The sequence below is a fragment of the Chiloscyllium punctatum genome, chromosome 22 (assembly GCF_047496795.1).
Source record: "Chiloscyllium punctatum isolate Juve2018m chromosome 22, sChiPun1.3, whole genome shotgun sequence".
In the NCBI taxonomy this organism is placed as follows: Eukaryota; Metazoa; Chordata; class Chondrichthyes; order Orectolobiformes; family Hemiscylliidae; genus Chiloscyllium; species Chiloscyllium punctatum.
Window position 1 is genome coordinate 61,946,539 of NC_092760.1, and position 21,535 is coordinate 61,968,073.

The 21,535-nt window shown below is 42.9% G+C and overlaps 1 protein-coding gene across 14 annotated transcripts in view; it reads left to right on the top strand.

Annotated features, from left to right (window-relative positions):
• LOC140493717 (F-actin-monooxygenase MICAL2-like) overlaps window positions 1–21,535 on the top strand; it is a 281,189-nt gene that overhangs the window by 107,798 nt on the left and 151,856 nt on the right. For all 14 annotated transcript variants that reach the window (XM_072592483.1, XM_072592479.1, XM_072592486.1 and 11 more), the window contains 6 exons: window positions 4,605–4,706; window positions 8,941–9,096; window positions 10,521–10,621; window positions 13,131–13,388; window positions 14,985–15,100; window positions 20,945–21,071. In XM_072592483.1, the coding sequence (XP_072448584.1) occupies window positions 4,605–4,706; window positions 8,941–9,096; window positions 10,521–10,621; window positions 13,131–13,388; window positions 14,985–15,100; window positions 20,945–21,071 (860 nt within the window). The remainder of the gene's footprint in view (window positions 1–4,604; window positions 4,707–8,940; window positions 9,097–10,520; window positions 10,622–13,130; window positions 13,389–14,984; window positions 15,101–20,944; window positions 21,072–21,535) is intronic.

Below are 21,535 nucleotides of genomic sequence, written 5' to 3' on the forward strand. Positions count from 1 at the left end.
ATCAATTCTGCTGAATCCATTATAATTTTGAACGCCTGAATTTGATCACTCCCATCTCGCAATCTTCTAACCTCAAGGGAATACAAGCCCGATCTATATATTGAAGCTTAGAATTCCAACTTGTGCCTTGAGCTGTTTTAAAAAAATCCTTGTTCCTGTCTCTCCATGGGTACTCATTGCCTTCTGTAAAGAAATTGTGACGCACGTCAGAGTATCTGTTTCATCGTCTGTGCTGTTAGTGTCATCTAAAACCCTCCATTTGTTACATTGAATCACAACAACATGATGTACTTATGATCAAGTATACATTAACCTTATCCATACACGTTAATTATGCTCAAAAACACAGTGTTCAAAGTATCTTGATAAACTCATCAAGCATTCTTCACTTATACTATTATGTTTTAGTGCTGCATGTTTCTCAGTCCACAGTAAGGCATTTCCCTTACTGACTCGCCTCTGTACAAATGTCTGGAGAGAGAAGTCAGGACAAACCCAGACAGTTCCCTTCTACAGCCCACCTACTGAACCTTCCATTCACGCAGCAATCTTCGTTCTTTATACAAATTCACCAGAGCTGTCATTTTCTGTGCCACCCACTATCCCCAAAATAAGGAAGAACTTGCAATTTTGTACTTCCTTTCATGATTCCAGGATATCTCAAAGTATTTTAGAGCCAATTAAGCACATTTTTTTTTGAAGTTGAGTCCCTGGAAGTATGGCGGCCAATTTGTACACATCATGATTCCACAAACAGCATTCTGGTAATGGTCAGATAACCTGATGTTACTGATTGAAACCTAAATGTTGGCTCAAAGCCCTAAAGAGCATTCAACTACTGTCTTCATAGTTCCCCTGGATATTCCACATCCATTTTGAATGTGCAGATTGTTCAATGTTTCATCCTTTGACAATAAACACACCTTTAATGTGGCACTGGGAACGATAGCCAAGATTCTGTGCTTGAATCTCGGGATTAGGATTTTAACTACCCCCTTCTGGCTCAGCAGAGAGTGGAAGAAGTCAGATTAAGAAAATTGGATAAATATTGAAAAGGGAGACATTTATAGGCAATTGGGACAGAACAGAGCAGAATGGCACCAAATGAATAGTTCTTCCCAAGAGCTGACTTGGCCATGATGGGTCAAATGCAGCCTTTTGTGCTGAATACTCCTCTGACCCTGGTACTGTCTGTGCTGTGGTCATGTTGCACCTGCAGTGCAATGTCTAGGTTTGCTTGCTCAAATGTAAGGAAAATATTCAAGCCCTGGAGATTCAACAAAGATGACCCATGAGCCTAATTTGAATCATGAGGAAATATTAGAGAAACCAATCTTTAAAAGGAGAAGGGATTAACTGTATAAATTACCTAGAAGCTTCTCTACAGCTTCCTCAGCACTCTCACAGTTTTGTGTCATCAACAAACTTGAGAAATATTGTCATAAATAATTTTGTGAATTGGATTAGGTTTAAGACAAACTGATAGCTTCATGGTTACTTTCACTTAGCCAGGTTACAAATACGATCGTGAAATTAATGACCCACGGACTGTTGGCTGCATTTTATGGTTTTTATGTTGGGTTTCTAGCATACACAGTATTGTCAAGTATTGGAGGTAGCTTGGGTTGAACTCGTGACTTCTGGTGCTTTAGAGAGACAGGTTAAATGGAGTCAGAGGTCTTGGTGGCCTCAAGTTGGAAACTTTTGTTTATAAATTTTATTGAGGTACATGGTGCTCAGTTAAAATCGTTTTTTAAAAATCTGTATATATTTCCCTGAAAGTAATTTCCCTACCGTTGAATAAATATTTGGCAGTTGCCTCGCCTGTGGCACACAGATATTCCTAAGTATCTCACTCCAGGATTTTCCCATCCAAAGAAATGATGGGAAGAATGGCAGGAAGGGCAGGCAATGAGGTGGAGAGGTGCTACTCTGTTCCTGCTCCGTCAGAAATTAAATTCTGGGTGGGAAGGTTGGGCCCCCTGACTCACTACCAATTAAGGCCTCTCAGTGTTCAATAAAATGAGCAGTTAAGGGCCTTTTCCCATCACTGCTGCAACAGGCTCCTGTGGTATAGCTGTAGTGTCCCTACCTCTGAACCAGGAGACCTGAGTTCAAGTCTCGCCTTCTCCAGAGCTGTGATGTAACACCTTTAGACAGGTTAATTTGGAAAATCTCTCCACCATCCTAATTAACTTTGTTCCTGGCAGGCTAAAAACATGGAAGTTGCTTCTTCTGAAGAAGGAGCTGATTCATACTGGACTTGAAGCATTAACTCGGTTTCTTTCTCCACAATTGCTGACAGACCTGCTGAGTTTTGCCAACACTCTGTGTTTTTATTTCAGATTTCCAGCAGTTGCAGGACTTTATTTTGAATTTCTGAAGCATGAATCCAGGCCTCTGGATTACTTGTCCAGTGGCATGACAACTCTCTGTCTCTCCCAATTAAACACTTAGAAAATCAACAGTGTGTAAAGGGAATGGGCTGCTTTAGTTCAAATTCTTTTACATATTTGAAATCTAGTACTTTTAGAAAAGGGTTCTTAGGATGTGAATGGTGCTTTTATACATCCCTACTTCCAAAGGTGTTGGTGAGCCAATTTGTCGAACTGCTGCAGTCCCTATGGTGTAGGTACATCTAGAATGTTACTAAGAAGGCAGTTCCAGGAATATTAGCCCAGGAGCAATGAAGGAACAGTGACCTAGTTCCAATTATGGGTAACACCTGTGATTGAGTGGAGGTGGTGTTGCCTCCTTGAGGCATTTTGAGATGCTGCCCAAAGAGCTTTGCTGAGTTTGGTACTCGTTCCACAGTTACTGTTTCAGAAAATGCATTGTGTGACAGTGGGACTTGCAGGAAATGCACCCGCACTGCATGTCTCAATTTTTTCAGTATGTTCATCTCTGACTGGATAAGTATAGTGCATCGCAAGTGTGCAAATAGGAGCCGGGCTTGCCTCCTGCTCAGTCCAAAGTGGTCAACTGTGCCCTGATTATAACTTTCTCAAAGATAATAATAGTCACCGCCTGGAAAGTATTTCTGGCACTCCAAGAATGTCAGCTAACAACCCATCCAAACTGCCTTGATGTTCTGAGTGGCCACTTCAAGTTTGTCAGAGTTTCTAGCACACACTTAAGTCAAGTCTGACACTGTGTGTCCACAAATCATCAGTGTAATAACTGCCCAGGAGTCCGTTCCACATAATTTAAACAAAGTAATGAATATAAACACTGCTTTGTTCATTAGTTATCCTCTTACACCTCCTTTACTCAGTTTGCATTAGAATGTGGACCTCATTAGAAAGGAGGGAAGATTTAACTGCTCGCTAAACAAAGGAGAAAATTCTAGATATCTCCATTTGCTGTGAAAAATGTTAATTAGAGACCACACAGTGAATTTTGTCCATCTTATAAGCATAATTCTCTGGATGTGCCTGTTGCAAGTGAAGGTGATGTTTATTGCACTCTGCTCGATGACCTGAGAGCTGAAGGGAGCTGCCTTCTTAAACTGCCGACTGCAGATTTGATGCTGCTGAGTATGTTGTTAGATCACTTCAGAAGGGGCAGTTAAACATTATTCCTTTTAACATGGCACTGGAACCACTTTAGATACAGACTGGGTAAGGACAGCACCTCTTTCCCTAAACAGACTCGAATGAATTAGTTCAGGTTTTACAATGATCGACAGTTCATAGTCACTTTTACTAATACCCGGTTTGTTATTCAAGATTTTATCAACCGAACTCTCAAAATGCAAGATGGTGTTTCAACTCAAGTTTTCTGCGTGAATAGTCCAGTAACATAGCTTGCTACATTATTATAGAGTTAATTATTACATTTATGGATCAATATGAAGGATTTGAGAAAATGTCTGCTCGGGTCTAATCTCTTTTTCTTGTAAGTATACTGAGAATCTACATTAATAGCAATTTTATATATTTATGGGATGTAACAAGAACAGATTTTATTGCACCTGACTATTTGCACTTGAGAAGGTGGTGGTGGACTGTTCAGTCCAGCTGGTATAGGTCCATTCACGGTGCTGTTAGGGATGGACCTTAGGATTCTGACCAAGCAACAATGAAGGGATATTGTTTCAAGCCAGTGTGTTATGATATGAATTTCCATGAATGCATTTTTTAAAAAAAGTCCTGGGTGATTTAAATTTTCTTGAGGGTTATCAGAGCTGCGCTCATCCAGTCAAATCGACAGAGTTCCATCACACTCCTGACATGTCCCTTGTAGGGGATGGACAGGCTCTGGGGAGTCAGAAGATGTTATTAAGCAGAGAATTTCCAGCCTCTCACCTTTGTTTGTCACTGCTGTATATACAAGATTAATCCAGTCAAACTAAATTACTTTGGTACATCCAGATTTTTTTTATATTCTATTGTTTTGTCAACTAGTCATATTAGCAAAAATATTTTAAAGGTCCTTTGAACATTTTAATCTTCAAGCTTTTGAATGTGTCAACACAATGAAGAGGACCACTGAATGTTGATGGGGACTATTTAAAAGTTACAAATCATATTAAACTGTTTAGTTCTATAACAATGGAATACTGCATTTGCCAATGTAACTAATTATCCCACACTTGAATGTAGGACCAGGATGGCGAGCAGAGGTGCGGCCCAATGATCACCCCGTCTCAGACTTTACCTTCGATGTTATTGTTGGTGCAGATGGGCGAAGGAGCAGTTTACAAGGTGACAAATCTTTAACAAAGATTGCTCACTATCACCTTTCCCTTCATTCTCAGTTTCCCTTTATCTCTCTTCTGATCACTTTCTGCTTATCAATCTGTTTCTCTATCTCTCTCTCCTTATCGCCTTCCTTCTCTATCTCAATGTCTCTTTCTCTCTTTCTTTTTTGCCTGGTCTCTCCTCCTGTCTCCCTTTTCCTGTCTTTTTAAATACCCCCTCTTGGTCCCTTCCAATGATATCAGTGGAATGAAGGAGGGGAATAAAATTGATGCTCAGTGTTGTATTCAGCAATGAATATAGAACACAAAACTGTACAGCACAGGAACCGACCTTTCCGCCCATGATGTTGTGCCAAACATGATGCCAAATTAAACAAATTCCTTCTTCCTGCCGTTTGTCTAAATCGCTCCATTTCTTTCATATTTGTGTGCTTATCTAAAAGTCTCTTAAACGCTCCTATCGTATCTAATTATACCACCACCCTGGCAGCATGTTCCATACTCCTACCACCCTCTGCGTAAAAAAACTTGCCCCTCACATCTCCTTTTAAGTTTCCTTCTCTCACCTTAAATGAGTGCCTTCTAGTTTTAGACATTCCAACTCTGGGAAAAAGGATTCTGACTGCCAACCCTGTCTGTGCAACTAATAACCTTATAGACTTGTATCGAGTCTCCCCGCAGCCTCCACCGCTCAAGAGAAAAACAATCCGAGTTTTCCTAGCCTCTCCTTATAGCTCATAGCCTCTAATCTCGGCGGCACCCTGGTAAACCTCTTCTGCACCCTCCACATCCTTCCTGTAATGTGGTGACCAGAATTGGTGACTCTTAAGTGTGGCCTAACCAAAGTCTTTTAAAGCTGCAACATGACATCCTGACTCTTGTACTCAGTTCCCTGACCAATAAAGCCAAGTATACCATGCACCTTCTTTATCACCCTATCGACTTCCATGGCCACGTTCAGGGAGCTATGGACTTGACCCCCAAGATCCCTCTGTACATTAATGCTGTTCAGGGTCCTGCTATTAACTGTATACTTTTCCTTAACATTTCATCTGCCAAAGTGCACCTCACACTTACCTGGATTAAACTCCATCTGCCATTTCTCCATCAATATCTGCAACTGATCTATATCCCTCTGAATCCTTTGACAAACTTCTATACTGGTCTTTGTTACTTCTGTAAACTTATTAACCTTACCATCTACATTTTCATCTGAGTCATTTATATAATTACAAAACAGTAGAGGTCTCGGTGGAACACCACTAGTCATGGACCTCCAGCCTGAAAAGCAACCTTGCACGATGATGTTCCATAGGGTCCACCCTATTATAAAGAAGACCTCTTATTGACAGCAAATTTCCTTTGTTTAAAATAACTGAAGGATTTGATAGTGTAGTAAGAGAAAATATTTCCATTGGGAAATCTGGAATTAAATTATAACAAAATGTCTCAAGATACTCCATAGTTTTGCTGTCAAACAATTTTGACACTGGATCACATAAGGGGACATTACATTAGAGGCTTGGCCAAAAAAGTAAGTTGAAGGAGCCCCTTAAAGGAGAAAAGTGAGCAGAAAGGTCTGAGGAGGCAATTCCAGAGCTCAGGCCTCAGGCAGCTACAGGTTGGGGAGGGTGATGTGGCTATAGGAGATTACATAAATAGAGCTGAGGGAGGCCATGGAAACATTAAAAAAAAACAAGGACTAGAGCCAGTGCAGGTCAGCAAGTACACGGCCGATGTGTGAATAGGATTTGGTGTGGGTTAAGACATAGGCAGGAGTGTTTTAGGTGAATTCAAATTTATGGAAAATAGAAGATGGGAAATCAGCCAAGAAAGTACTGGAATAGTCATGTCTAGCTGTAACAATGGCACAGATAAGAATTTCAGCTGTGGATGGAATAAGGATGGGGTGGAGTTGGACAATGCTACAGGAATAGAGGCAGGATGATGGAAAGCATATGAGGTTAGAAGTTCATCTGATGGTCAAACTATATGCCAGAATTGTGAGCATTTGTTGCTTTAACATTAGAGTTTGGCAGTTTGAGTAAAATTAGGAAGCACTTCTTCAAATGAAATGTCAATAAAAATCTGGAACCATCTCCTACAACGTGAGGGGTGGTCAGCTGAAGCTTTCAAGAATGAAATAAATAAATTTCATTGAGAACAATTACAATATTTAAAAGGTAACTGGGTGTGTATATGATTAAGAAGGACTTAGAGGAATCCAGGTCAAATGCTGGCAAATTATTAGATTAGATTACTTACAGTGTGGAAACAGGCCCTTCGGCCCAACAAGTCCACACTGCACCCGCCGAAGTGCAACCCACCCATACCCCTACATCTACCCCTTACCTAACACTACGGGCAATTTAGCATGGCCAATTCACCTGACCTGCACATCTTTTGGAGTGTGGGAGGAAACCGGAGCACCCGGAGGAAACCCACGCAGACACGGGGAGAACGTGCAAACTCCACACAGAGAGTCGCCTGAGGCGGGAATTGAACCCGGGTCTCTGGTGCTGTGAGGCAGCAGTGCTAACCACTGTGCCACCGTGCCACCCACGGCATACAATGGGTTTAGGTTAGATTGGATGTCTGGTTGGTGCAGGTGAGTTGGACCGAATGTTCTGTTTCTATGCTGAATGAATCTCTAAGAGATATCCAGAGAGGTCAAGTTTTATTTCCCTTCCCATTTTCATTCTTTGTTTCATGATCAATTTCATGCCAAGTATAAACTCTTTAAAAGAAATGTTTTGTCAACTTTAAGCAAAAGAAGTTTGCACTGAAAAGAAAAGAATTAAACAGTTTTGTTAATTTTGGGTCTGGGAGATGTGTTGATTAGATGTGGAAGGACAACCAAGGATTCATCTCAAAGGACTGCCAAGGTTGGATGAACACAGGCATAGCTGTGCTGTAGACTGTTCAGTCCCCTTGCTGTTTCAGCAAGTTATGTAGCTAACCAGTCCAATGACAAACCCTGACTTGATGTTTAAACCCACTCCTGACCCAAATATGAAGGATAAAAGCAAAACACTGGCAATGCCAGAATTCAATAAAAAGAGCAACAGAAAATGCTGGAAAAACTCAGCAGAGGGAGAGGGAAACAGAGTTAGCATTTCATGTCCAAAGATATCGGAACTGAATGCAATTGGAAAAGATGGTCTTTATGTTGTCAAAGGCGGAGAGGAACTTGTGAAACAGATGGTAAGCAAGTCCACAGCAAAAGACAAAGGGAGTGCTAACGGTGGTGAAGGAGTGATTCAGCTAACAAATAGGTGTGAGCGATAGGCATGAACGGAGAAAATAGCTCCGTTCTGCTGAGAGCAAAGGAAACAAGACACAAACAAGATGCAGGGGTTTGGAGAGGCAGGGGGTATGATAATCAAAATGGAGGATGGTGTTCAGCAAGTTGTTGAACTCAATGTTGTGTCCTGAAGGCAGTGAAGTGCCTGAATGGAATATGAGGTACTGTTCCTCCAGCTTGTGTTGAGCTTCCCTGTAACAGACCTATGACAGAAATGTTGGGGTGGTAATAAGGTGGTTCATTGAAATGGCGAGGAGCTTGGAAGGTTCAGTCATTCTTATCGAGAGCAATGAGGTGTTCCACTTAAGAACAAAGCCTATTGGGGACAGAATGATCTAGGTTTGAGTACAAGAAAGCTGCAATTGATTCAATGTTCCAGGACACAGACTGATAATAATTTGCAACAAAGTGCAATCCTTTTTGAGTTTTTCATCATTCACTGTCTCTATTTGGGTTTCTATTTGTCTCTTAGTCATGAGTTGCCACATTTTTTTCTCTCTCATTGTTTTTTTTTCTGTGATTTTCTCTCACTCATGTTTTCAAGCTCTCATACTCACACATGCACACAAACAAATTATGCAGCAGGAACTTAGCAGTAAATCTGAAATTGAGTTTCAAACAGCACTGAGCAACCTGTAGCTCTACCTTTAATGCAGTCTGATCTGGAGATGCTAACACCAGGTGCCAGGAACAGGAAGTGTTCTGCTTCCAAGTGTCACACAGACAATTACAGATTTGTCAAAATGAAGCAAATCAAGCTGCTGTCCAGATTTGATTTTGAATTATCTGCTGTCGCAAATAGTGTCAAATACTAATGAAAGTAGTCTGTCCTAACACATTAAACGTGTTTGAGAGAGCAATAAAATAAAAGCATCTGTAAAAATTATGGGATAGGGCTTGTTTCTGTTGAAACAGCTGTGATAATATATTTCAGGCTTTAGAAGAAAAGAGTTCCGTGGGAAACTGGCCATTGCCATCACTGCCAACTTCATCAACCGAAACACAACAGCCGAGGCAAAAGTCGAGGAAATTAGCGGCGTCGCTTTCATCTTCAATCAGAAATTCTTCCAGGATTTGAAGGAGGAAACAGGTGGGTGTTGACCTACCCCACAAGGCACTCCAAACTAAACAGTCTTGTGACAAAAACATGAGACGATACTTCGGGTGGAGTGAAAGTGAAAGTTTCAGTTCTCTGGCTGTGCTACCCTCCTGATAACCACAGCAGTCTAACTTTCTGTACTGGTCAACAGCTTCAAATTCCACCGTCTTTTACACACCTCTCATCACTGCAGCAGAATGATGGGGTCTGTGGAAGGCATACAAACATATGAACAAGGAACAAGAATAGGCCATTCAGCCCCTTGAGTCTGCTGTCCCATTCAATATGATCATGGCTGTCTTAAAAATATTCAAGGACTCTGCCTCCTTCCTGGAAGAGGGTTCCAAAGAATCTGAATGAAGGTCGAAAGAACTGCAGATGCTGTCAATCAAAAACAAAAACAGAAATTGCTGGAAAAGCTCAGCATATCCAGCAGCATCAGTGGAGAGAAATCAGAGTTAATGATTCGGTTCCAATGACCCTTCTTCAGAATGGTTCTGATTTCTCTGCACAGATGCTGCCAGATCTGCTGAGCTTTTCTGGCAATTTTTGTCCTTGCTTCCAAAGTTCCTGAATCTTTTTTAAGATAAACAAAATTGCCCAGTTTCTGTTGTAAATGACCAACACCTGAATTTTAAAGAGTTGAATCCAAGTTCTAGATATCCCTGTAAGAGGAAACGTCCTCTCCACATCTCTTGTCAAGACCCCTCGCTGCCCCGAACACCCTCCCCCATGATCTTATATGTTTCAATTAGTTATCTCTTAATCTTCTAAGCGCCAAAGGTAGAAGCCTAGTCTGTAGAAACAATCCTTGCAAGACAGCCGGCACATTCAAAGACTTCAACAAGGAGAAAGACTTGGATTTAAATATGAATTAAATAAAACCGCTCAGGATCTACAGCTTTGACAAAAGCTGTTTGACCCCTGTCTAGTGCCTATACTCCACATGAGCCACACAAACAATTTTTTCCCATTAGCTGGACTAAGGGGCATTGTCTAATTACTTAGAACTGGAGCCTTTAGGAAGGGAAGTAGGTAACACTTCTGCACATGAAAGGCAGTTGAAGTTTGTAATTCTCTTGCAACTAGCAATTAATGCAAGTTCAATTGTTAATTTCAAATCTGGGATGAATAGATTTTTGTTAAGCAAAGGTGAGAGTATGGAGCAAAGGTGACAGATCAACTCTTGTCAAACAAAACAAATTTGAGGGATTGAATCATTTTGAGTTAAGGAATTAAACTAGGTAAGTGGAATTAAGATAAGGAGTCAGTCAAGTTGAATGTGGCAACATGCCTAAGGGCGCCCTCCTGTTTCTATGTGAACGGTTTTCATGGTGAAATTGATCTTGAGAGTGACTTGACTTTTGAAAAGTCCCACACAGTTCTAATGTTGAATTTTCTGCTTTTTTTTTCAGGAATTGATCTGGAGAATATTGTTTATTATAAGGATAATACCCATTACTTTGTAATGACAGCAAAAAAACAGAGCTTGCTGGACAAAGGAGTGATTGTCAATGTAGGTGTAACTCTCCCTTGGGGGAAGTTGGGTTCTGTGTGAAGAATGTAATGGTGACCCTATTTTCCAGCACTAACTGGGGCTCACAGTCCAAAATTGTCAAAGGTTTCACTTATCCTCCTGTCTGTTACCATTCCTGATGAAGGGCTTATGCCCAAAACATCGATTCTCTTGCTCCTCGGATGCTGCCTGACCCGCTGTGCTTTTCAAGCACCACACTTTTTGACTCTGATCCCACAATTGTGCCAAGTTCACAACATGATCCAATCTTGACAGTGGAAACACAGGCTCAGGGAAAGCTTTCTTGATCCCAGTGCATTAACACAAAATCAGCTGTATTCAGAAAGCCCACCTCACCCTGTCCCACAGTGAAATTACTATTTACAATCACATAGGAGTGCTACTTCGCACTCTCATTGGCTTGCACAAGGTTTCTGTCCCTCTTGCACAGGCTTCACACAAAATTGCTTTCACTTTTTTCCTTGCTATTGGGTACATGTGAATTCTTTCTTATTCTCGCTCCATTCTTTTTGTTTCCGTTTTCCTTGTCTGCCTCCCCTCTCTGACTGCCCCGGCCGCACCTCACTCCCCCACCATCTCCCCAATACATCTCCCCCTCATCCCCATCCATGTCTCACCCTCCCCACATCTCCGTCTCCCTCTCCTAACTCCCCGCGTCTCCCCCTCCCCATGTCTTCCTCTCCCTTTCCCACCTCCCCGCATCTACCCCTCCCCACATCTCCTTCTCTCACCTTCCCACGTCTTCCCCCCCCCAAGCCTCCCTCTCCCACCTCCCTGTGTCTTCCCCTCCCCACATCTCCATCTCCCTCTCCCACCTCTCCGTGTCTCCCCCTCCCCCACCCCCATGTCTCCCTCTCCCACCTCCCTGTGTCTTCCCCTCCCCACATCTCCATCTCCCTCTCCCACCTCTCCGTGTCTCCCCCTCCCCCACCCCCATGTCTCCCTCTCCCACCTCCCTGTGTCTTCCCCTCCCCACATCTCCATCTCCCTCTCCCACCTCTCCGTGTCTCCCCCTCCCCCACCCCCATGTCTCCATCTCCCACCTCCCTGTGTCTTCCCCTCTCCACATCTCCTTCTCCCATCTCCTGTGTCTCCCCCTCCCCACGACTCACTCTCCCTCTCCCACCTCCTCGTGTGTCTCCTTCTCCATGTCTCCCTCTCCCACCTCCCTCTGCCTCTCCCTCTCCATGTCTCCCTCTCCCACCTCCCCACATCTTCCCCTCCCCAAATCTCCCTTTCTCTCTCCCACCTCTCATTTCCCTCTAATCCTGCTCTCCTTCCTCTGTCCTCTCCACCATCACCCCTCTTGTCCCACCCCAGCTGATGGTTATCTTGTCTCAATCTACAGAATCTTGGTTCTGTACTGTTAATTTCTTCCCCAACAAATATAAATGTTTGTTTTGAAGCTTTCAAGTAACTCTACCTTCCACAGCACTTTGATAGAGTCATAGAGGTGTACAACATGGAAACAGACCCTTTGGTCCAACTCATCCATGCCGACCAAATATCCCAACCCAATGTAGTCCCACCTGCCAGCACCTGGCCCATATCCCTCCAAACCCTTCCTATTCATATACCCATCCAAATGCCTTTTAAATGTTGGATTTGTACATGCATCCACCACTTTCGCTGGCAGCTCATTCCATACACGTACCACCCTCTGTGTGAAAAAGTTGCCCCTTAGGTCTCTTTTATATCATTCCCCTCTCACCCTAAACCTATGCCCTCTAGTTCTGGACTCCCCGATCCCAGGGAAAAGACTTTGCCTACTTATCCTATCCATGATTTATAAACCTCTATAATGTCACCTCTCAGCCTGCGATGCTCCAGGGAAAACAGCCCCAGCCTATTCAACCTCTCCCTATAGCTCAAATCCTCCAACTCTGACAACATCCTTGTAAATCTTTTCTGAACCCTTTCAAGTTTCACAACATCCTTCCGATTGTAAGGAGACCAGAATTGCATGCAATATTCCAAAAGTGGCCTAGCCAATGTCTTGTACAGCCACAACATGACCTCCCAACACCTGTACTCAATACTCTGACCAATAAAGGAAAGCATACCAAATGCCGCCTTCACTATCCTATCTACCTGCGACTCTATTTTCAAGGAACTATGAACCTGCACTCCAAGGTCTCTTTGTTCAGCAACACTCCCCAGGACCTTACCATTAAGTGTATAAGTCCTGCTAAGATTTGCTTTCCCAAAATGCAGCACATCGCATTGATCTGAATTAAACTCCATCCGCCACCTCTCAGCCCATTGGCCCATCTGATCAAGATCCCGTTGTATTTGGAGGTAACCTTCTTCGCTGTCCATTACACCTCAATTTTGGTGTCATCTGCGAGTTCCAGATGTCAACCACCACCACCAGATGTCAACCTCCCCCAACCACTACCACGTCCCCATTGGGTGAAGAAGTCTCTCTGAATTTCAAAGAGAGGACAGCTTCTCTAATGTCATTGACTCTTATGTGTCCTTCCTGCAGGATTATGTAGATACAGAAATGCTTCTGTGTAGTGAGAATGTCAACCAGGAGGCCCTCTTGTCCTATGCCAGAGAGGCGGCTGACTTTGCCACCAATTACCAGCTCCCTGCTTTGGACTTTGCAATGAACCATAATGACCAGCCCGATGTGGCCATGTTTGACTTTACCTGCATGTATGCTTCGGAGAATGCTGCATTAATCCGAGAGAGATGTGGGTATCGGCTGTTGGTAGCTCTCGTTGGAGACAGTCTGTTAGAGGCAAGTGCTTTGTAAACTGCTTTCTGCTTTTTTGACGAGATGATATGCTTTTCAAGGACCTACACTCGCAATACCAGGCTTTCAAAATCAGGAGTGCATGGGTTGGAAATTCACCACGGGGGGGGGGGGGGGGGGTAGTTCCCTGGATATCTGGGATTATAGAGCAAGATAAAAATTAATGGAGCACAGCTATGGGAGGTCACATTCAGTTGCCTGTACTGATTACCTCCTTCAAATAGCTAATGGCTGATCTGTATCTCAACTCCATTTATCTTAATAACCTTTGACAAGAAAATAAAGTCAAAAATATGGACAGCCAGCAGGAAAGATGAGCTGATGGTCATGACATTCTTTTAATGCAGTCTCTCAAGATTGCCCCACCCAGAGCTCCAACCTTTCAAGGCTATATGCACAAGACAAAACGAATAGCATCCCGATGCCAACCAAGCCAAGCAAAGCAACAGGAGTTGACGAGGTTTACCCTGAATTCCTGAAGAATATTAGATCATGTGGATGAAATGACTAGCAAAGCTGTTTGCCAGCATTCACACCACAGGCAGCATGCCAAACATCTGACGCCAGTGACCAATTATCTCCATTGCTAAGTGAGGGAAACATGTTGGGTGCAGTAACATAGCACTTAAAGTGATGGGCTATCAAACCAAGCATCATAAGTTCAACGTGAAAGTAGGCTAAATTGAACTTGGCCTTTTCAGGTGTAACTTGAAGGTTGATACCAAGAATGTCGATGATGAATTTATCGTTTTAGTGTCTGTAAGGGAAGGAGAATCTCCTAGCTCTGCCTACGCTGACCTGCAGATGACTCCTGACCCCGACTAATGGTTTGGTCTGAAGTGACCAAGTAAAGTTCTTAGCAGAAGAAACAATTGCTTTTCAAGAACAAGACACAATGAGATGAGGAGGAATGCACAATTGGGTCTGACCAACAATCTCCACCTCACTTGAATGAACTGTAAAGTTGTGGTGGAGAAATAGATTTAAAATGAACATCTGGTCACGATATTCCATGCTAAATAAGAAACCTATTCAGGCTAAAAAAAGCCAGCTTATTCCTACTTTAATCAAAAAAAGCAAAATAAGTCTTGCATATGACTTCTTTCACAACTCATGATCTACCTACAGCCTTTTCCAGCCAGTTAAGCCCTCCTGAAGTGTGGTCATTGCTGTTTTGTAGAAGATTTGTAGCCAATTATGTGCAACAATTCCACGAGCACTCCTTCAGCCCTGGATCATTTGCTCTAGTCACTTCAAACCATAACCTTCTGATTTGAGGGTGAGGATGTTACCCACTGAGCCAGAGCTGTCACATTATGAATCAATTAGTGACACTGCTTGTTATTGCAGTTCCAATGCTTAACTGGTCCGTCATTTAAGTTTGTTGATGCTGATTGGTAAGTAGCAGAGTCCATTCTTTGTTGCTAGTGGATTTTGCATTCCCATGGGCCATAAGAAGCCATATGGACATTCTGACTGAAAGAGAATACTTTACCTGCTTGTGTGTTGTGTGTTTGACAGCCACTGATGATGTGGACCTTGCTGCTTACATGCCTATCTGTGTTCTTGAATCATTTGTAGCCATTCTGGCCGATGGGAACTGGTTGTGCCCGTGGATTCCTGGCAGCTTTAGACACTGCATGGATGGTGAAGAGGTGGGCAGAGAACATACCGTCTCTGGAGATCTTGGTAGAAAGGTGAGAGAAAGGGGTGTGTACTGGGTCTACAAAGTAGTTTGTCCGATTCGAGGGGAAACATCCAATTTTTTTCATACAGCAGCTATGTGAAGGGAAGGAAAAAATTGAGGAATGACCCGATAGAGACCTTTCTGAGTATGGAGGACTTCAGTTTTTTGTGGAGGACTATAAATTTAAAAGAGTCGTGAATAAATTTCAGAGGGAATTTAGAAGAAACCTCTTTATCCAGAAAGTGTCGTGTGTGTGAAACTCAACTGCCAAAGGGATGGTTGGGGTTAATGAAAGCTGCATTTAAGACGAAACTGGATGAACATATCATGAGGGAGAATGGAATATAGGATATTCTATAGGGTGAGCTGAAGTATGATAAAAGGAAGTTTGTGAGGAAAAATTGGGCTGAATGGTCTCTTTCTGTTAAAACATGCAGTTTGATGTTTATTTGGGGTCTGACTCCATTACAGAGTGAACGGTTACTAGGTGACAACGGAATGTTTAGAATAATAATCAGTGCATGGGGCTTTGCAGTGTTATTGTAAGCATTGCCAACTGGGAAAACAAACCAAGAAGAATTATTACAAACCAACACCAAACATAGACTGGAATTTCTTTTGCTAATCTGTACTGTCACAGTGATGAAGTTAGATAAATTCTTAATATCCAGACTGTGGGTATGAACTAATTCCTGGGGTTTTGGCATGCCAGTTTTCTGAAGGGAGCAGAGCTCTTTCACAATGACCTGTTTAAGGTTTTCTTTGCTGTTGTTGTGTTCTGGGGGGAATTGAAGGGTCTAATATTTTGGTGGGCATTAGGTGTCAACCATGTGAAGTGGGACCATAGAAAGGTAACAGGTTCTTTTCCATTGACAACATTTGTGCATCATTTGGATTTTTAAGGGATGCGATGTAAGTACGTGAGGGAGAAAGGAATAGAAGATAATAGTGTTGATACGGTGAGATGAAGAGGTTGGGGAAGAGGCCTAAATTGTTAGGCCGAACGGCTCATTTTGTGCTACAGATTCTATGTAATCTATGAAAGTTCAGTTATTTTGCTTTCTTTTGTAATCTGAATCCAGTTACAAATTACGTTTTACTGAATTCATCTTCACAGTTTTCTCAGGTGTGGCATGAATTTCGAACATCATAGACACTGCATTATTATATCAAGTTCATTTCACAAAGCCCAGAATTTGTTGTTGGCACCACCAATGCTTAATGTAACTGAAACTAATACCTTAACTCACTCATGTCAGCCTTTAGCCCCATTTTCAAGCAGAGCTATTAAGCCATTCTAAGTAAACTGACCAACAAAGGGCTCAGTACAGGCGAGGCACATCATCCAAATAATACTGCAGCATGTTGTAGAAGAGAGTCTATTTCCTCCATGTGTGAGTACTTAGAAAAAGAAAAAATAGTGACTCACATTTGTATAGCATGTTTCACAACCTTGCGGAAGCTTAAAATGCTTTACAATATGTTAGTTTAGAAGCATAGCCATTGTCATAATGAAGGAAAAACAGCAACTATTTGTTCACAGCAAGATCCCATAGATAGCAACATTGTATTGACCAGGTGATCTGCTGTAGTGGTGCTGGTTGAGTGATAAATATTTGTGAAATTATTGGGAATAATTCCCCTGTTGTGCTTTGAGATAATGTCACCTGATGTCCATCTGAGAGAGCAGATGGTGTTAAGATTTAATGTCTCATCCAGTGGCCAGCACCTGTATTGTGCAGCATTCCCACAGCGCTGCACTGGATAATTGGTCTAGATTTTGCACTCAAGTCACTTGACTGTGAATTGAGTCCACAACATTCTGATTCAAAGACAGAATCTGGGCTATAACTGGAGTAATGTGTCTTCATCCAGAAAATGATAGAAATCCCGATCCCTTACCCCCAAGAGCCCTTTAAGCTCACCGAACCTATGTTGAAATCAGTAGATTCATTTTGGATAAGGAGATTGAGGGATTTGGTGGCTAGGTGAATTTGAGGAACAGCTCAGGATCTAACCGAATGGTGGAAAAGGCTGGGGGTCAGTGGGTGGGGAGGCCTCCTTGAGTTCATAACAGTATTATGGTATTTGATTACTATCAATGCTGGTAGTATCCCAGTGAAACCGCCTTGTTCTCCTAATTTCCGATATGAACCCTGAGCTAAGAATACAAGGAATGATGCTGTACTCAAGGATTCTTTAGGCTGGGATGGAACCATCAGGCCAGGAGGGAGTTCAATATGACTCTGACCCTCAACCGGGCAGAACACAGGAAAACACTGTTGTGAAAGCTCAATTGTGTTCTTTGGACAGTTGCCAGGAATGAGCTTGTGATCTGCAAACTACATTATTTGGACGGATTTTAGTCAGATTCCAGATATGGCAAGAATTTTATTCTTAGCAGAAGTTGTGATAGATTTTGAAGTGAAACCTCTGTTATCTCCATTCATCTCCCATTCCAATTATCTGCGAAGATTTTCAAAGCCTCGAGCAAAAAGTTAAGTCTACATAATGTTTTTATTGGCATCTCCCGACTGATCTACGGCCTCACAACAAGGGACTGATGCTCAACAACAAGCTCAAACATTACAGAGAGGGAAGGGGAAAGAAAGAGAAGCCGAGGGAGAGATGAAGGGGTGAAGGATAAGGGGAGAGTTCTTTCATACAATTAGTTCTTGCTCTAAATATACCAGTGCATTAACAACATGCACTGACATTAATGCATAAATCAGTCAACTGGTTAAGGGAATGATGTGATATTCCCTGGATTATGAATCTCTGGAACTTGCTGGTGGTTTATACTGTTCCACAGTTACCTACCTACAAACTGAGAACATCTTGCCCTTAGCTGCCCTGTTAAGATGTTGTTGGACTTGCACACACACCCATGAAGGTGGCTGGAGAAAGTTAGGGCTTGTTTTTTTTTCAATCATATTTAGACATATTACGACACACCTCCATGGCCATCACACCCTGACAGTGGACCTTCTGGCCTGGAGGGAGGGATTCTACCCTACACCACAGGATCTTCAACTGGGGTTGTTAATTAGCAGTTCAGGTGACATGATCATTGTTAATGCAATGCCAATCAGTTGCTAGAATATTGAACAGTACAGCACATGAACAGGCCCTCTGTCCACCCAAGTCTGTGCTGATCATGATGCCATTCTAAACTGATCCCATCTGCTTGCACATAGTCCATAACCCTTTATTTCCTACCTATCTATGTGTCTTTCTAAATGCTTCTTTAACATTAATACCTTATCTACTTCTACCAGTCCCTCTGGCAGTGCATTCCAGGCACCGACCACTCTCTGTGTAAACCAAATACTTGCCGTACACATCTCATAGAGTCATACAGTATAGACTCTTCCATGCCAAACTAAACAAGTCCCAATTGCCTACTCCTAGTCCATATCCCTCCAAACCTTTCCTATTCATATACTTCTCCAAATGTCTTTCAAATGTTGTCATTGTACGTACATCCACCACTTCCTCAGGAGCCACCCTCTGTGAAAACAAAAATCGTCCCTCGTGTCTTTTTTAAATCTTTCTCCTCTCACCTGAAAAATGTACCTACAGTTTTAAAACTCCCCATCGTAGGGAAAAGACAACAATCATTAACCCTATCTGTACCCCTCTTTGTTTTTATAAACTTCTGTAAGGTCACCTCTCAACCTCGTATGCTCCTACGAAAAATGTCCCAGCCTTTTTTTATAACTTCCATTCCTGGCTGCCACTTTAAACCTATACCCGCTGGTATTTGACATTTCACCCAAGGATAAAGACTCTGACCACCCACCCTATCCATGCCTCTCAAAAGTTTATATATTTCTATCTGGTCACCACTCCAGCCTTTGACACTCTAGTGAAAACAATACAAATTTGTCCATCCTCTCCTTATAATTCCAATCTGGGCAACATTCCTGGTAAACCTCTTTTGCACCCTCTCCAAAGCCTCAACATCCTTCCTCTATGCACCCTACTCCAAATATGGCAATTGGACTTGAGGAACGCCAGTGGTCATAGACCTCCGGTTAGAAGACCAACCATCCACAGCTACACTATGTCTTGTATGACCAAGCCAACTTTGTAGGAGAAAGTGAGGACTGCAGATGCTGGAGATCAGAGTCGAGATTGTGTTGCTGGCAAAGCACAGCAGGTCAGGCTGCATCTGAGGAGCAGGAGAATCAACATTTTGGGCATAAGCCACACCAACCAACCCCATTGCCCCATGGCTGAACACTTCAACTCCCCCTCCCACTCCTGGGCCTCCTGTATCAGCAAGCCCTAACCACCCAACACCTGGAGGAAGAACGCCTCATCTTCCGCCTTGAGACCCTGCAGCTACACAGGATTAATGTGGACTCAACCAATTTCGTCATTTCCCCTCCCCCCACATTTTCCCAGTCCAAAGCCTCCAACTCTGTACGGCCCTCTTGACCTGTCCATCATCTTTCCCATCTATCCATTCCACCCTCCTCTCCAACCTATCAAATTCTCCACCACCTTTCTCTACCTATCGAATTATCAGCTACCTTAGCCCCCCAGCCCCAGCCCCCTCCTCCCATTTATCTCTCAGCACCCCAGCCCACAAGCCTCATTCCTGATGAAGGTCCTATCCCCGAAATGTCAATTCTCCTACTCCATGAATGCTGCCTGACTGGCTGTGCTTTTCCAGCATCACACTCTCGAAGCCACTTTTCTACCCAACTTACCAACTCACCGTGGAGCCCATGTGACTAAATCTTCTGGATGAGCTTACCATGAAGGACCTTGTCAAATACTTTAGTAAAGTCCATGTAGACAACATCCACTGCCCGACCCTAATCGATCATCTTCATCACTTCTTCAAAAAAAATCAATCAAATTTGTGAGACCTGACCTCCCCAATATAAAGCCATGCTGACTATCCCAAACAGGTCTATTCTTTTCAAAGTATGAGTAAATCCTGTCCCTAAGAATCTTCTCCAATAATTTCCCCATCACTGACAAAAGGTTCACCAGCCTATAATTTCCTAGATTGTCCCTGCTGGCTTGAGGCCCAGGTTCAATTCCAGCCAGGGGGCGACTGTTTGTGTGGAGCCATGGAGTTTGTACATTCTCCCCATGTCTGCCTGAGTTTCCTTTAGTGCTCCAGTTTCTTCCCACTGTCCAAAAATGGGCAGATTAGATAGATCAGCCATGTTACATTGTCCATTGTCTCCAAGGATGTGGAGGCTAGATGGATTAGCCACAGGAAATTCAGGGTTGTAGCGATAGGGTAGGTCGATCTTCAGAGGGTTGGTGTGGACTTGATGGGCTGAATAGCCTGCTTCTGCACTTAAGGAATCTATGATTCTATGATCCCTGTTGCTCTTCTTGAACAAAAGAACAACATTGGCTATTCTCCACTCTTCTGGGACCTTGCCTTTGGCTAGAAAGGATAAAGATCTCTGTGAAGGCCTTAACATCTTCTCCTTCTTGCTGAGATAGATCCTATCAGGCCCGGGGAGGGCTTGTCTCCATCTGGAAATGATTAAATGAGATTCAACAGCACTACTACCAAGGAAAGGAGGGAACATCTCAAGAGTGTCCTCGTCAATGCTAATCCCTCATCCAACATTACTAAGAACTGATTAACTGGTGGTTCTCTCGAGCTGCTTGTGGGATCTTGTTGTGTGCAAGTTGGCTGCTACATTTCCTACATCATAACAATGACTACATTAGAAAAATACTTCACTGGCTGTTAGTTGCTTTGTGACATCCTGCAGGCACTGAAGGTGTAACAGAAATGCAGATTCTTTGCATCTATCTTTGCTGGGAGGAGTAGGATTATAAAATGTGATTGAATATTCTGTGCCTGCCTTTCCAGAGAAAGCATTTATCGACTGCTACCTCAAACCACACCAGAAAACATCAACAAGAACTTTGACCAGTACACGATTGATCCAGGTACACGGTACCCCAACCTCAACTCAAACTGTGTCCAGTCTCACCAGGTAAGACCACTGTAATATGAACAGACTGGGTAAAGCCTTGAATTCACAGAATGTTAGACTGTATAAGGACAGCCTTCAGCCCATTGTGCCTGTGCTGATTTTCCAGTAGTGTTAGCCCCACAGTCCTGTTCTTTGTCCATAACCTGTGAGTGTTTCCCTCTTTGAAGATTATTATGGAACAGACTTCCATTGGCCTGTTAGCCAGTACATTACGGATCTCTGTGTTAAAAAAGAACCATGTTGCCTCTGCTTCTTATGCTGCTCACCTTAAATCTGGGTCCTCTGGTCACTGACCTGTCAGTCACTGGAGGCACTTTCACTTTATTTACTCTATTAGAGCCTTTCATGATTTTGAAGCTGTCTATTAAATCTCCCTTTAATCTTCTCCTCTCCAAAGACAACAATTCTAGTTTCTCCAATTTATCTACGTAGCTGAAATCCCTCATCCGAGGCCCCGTTCTGAT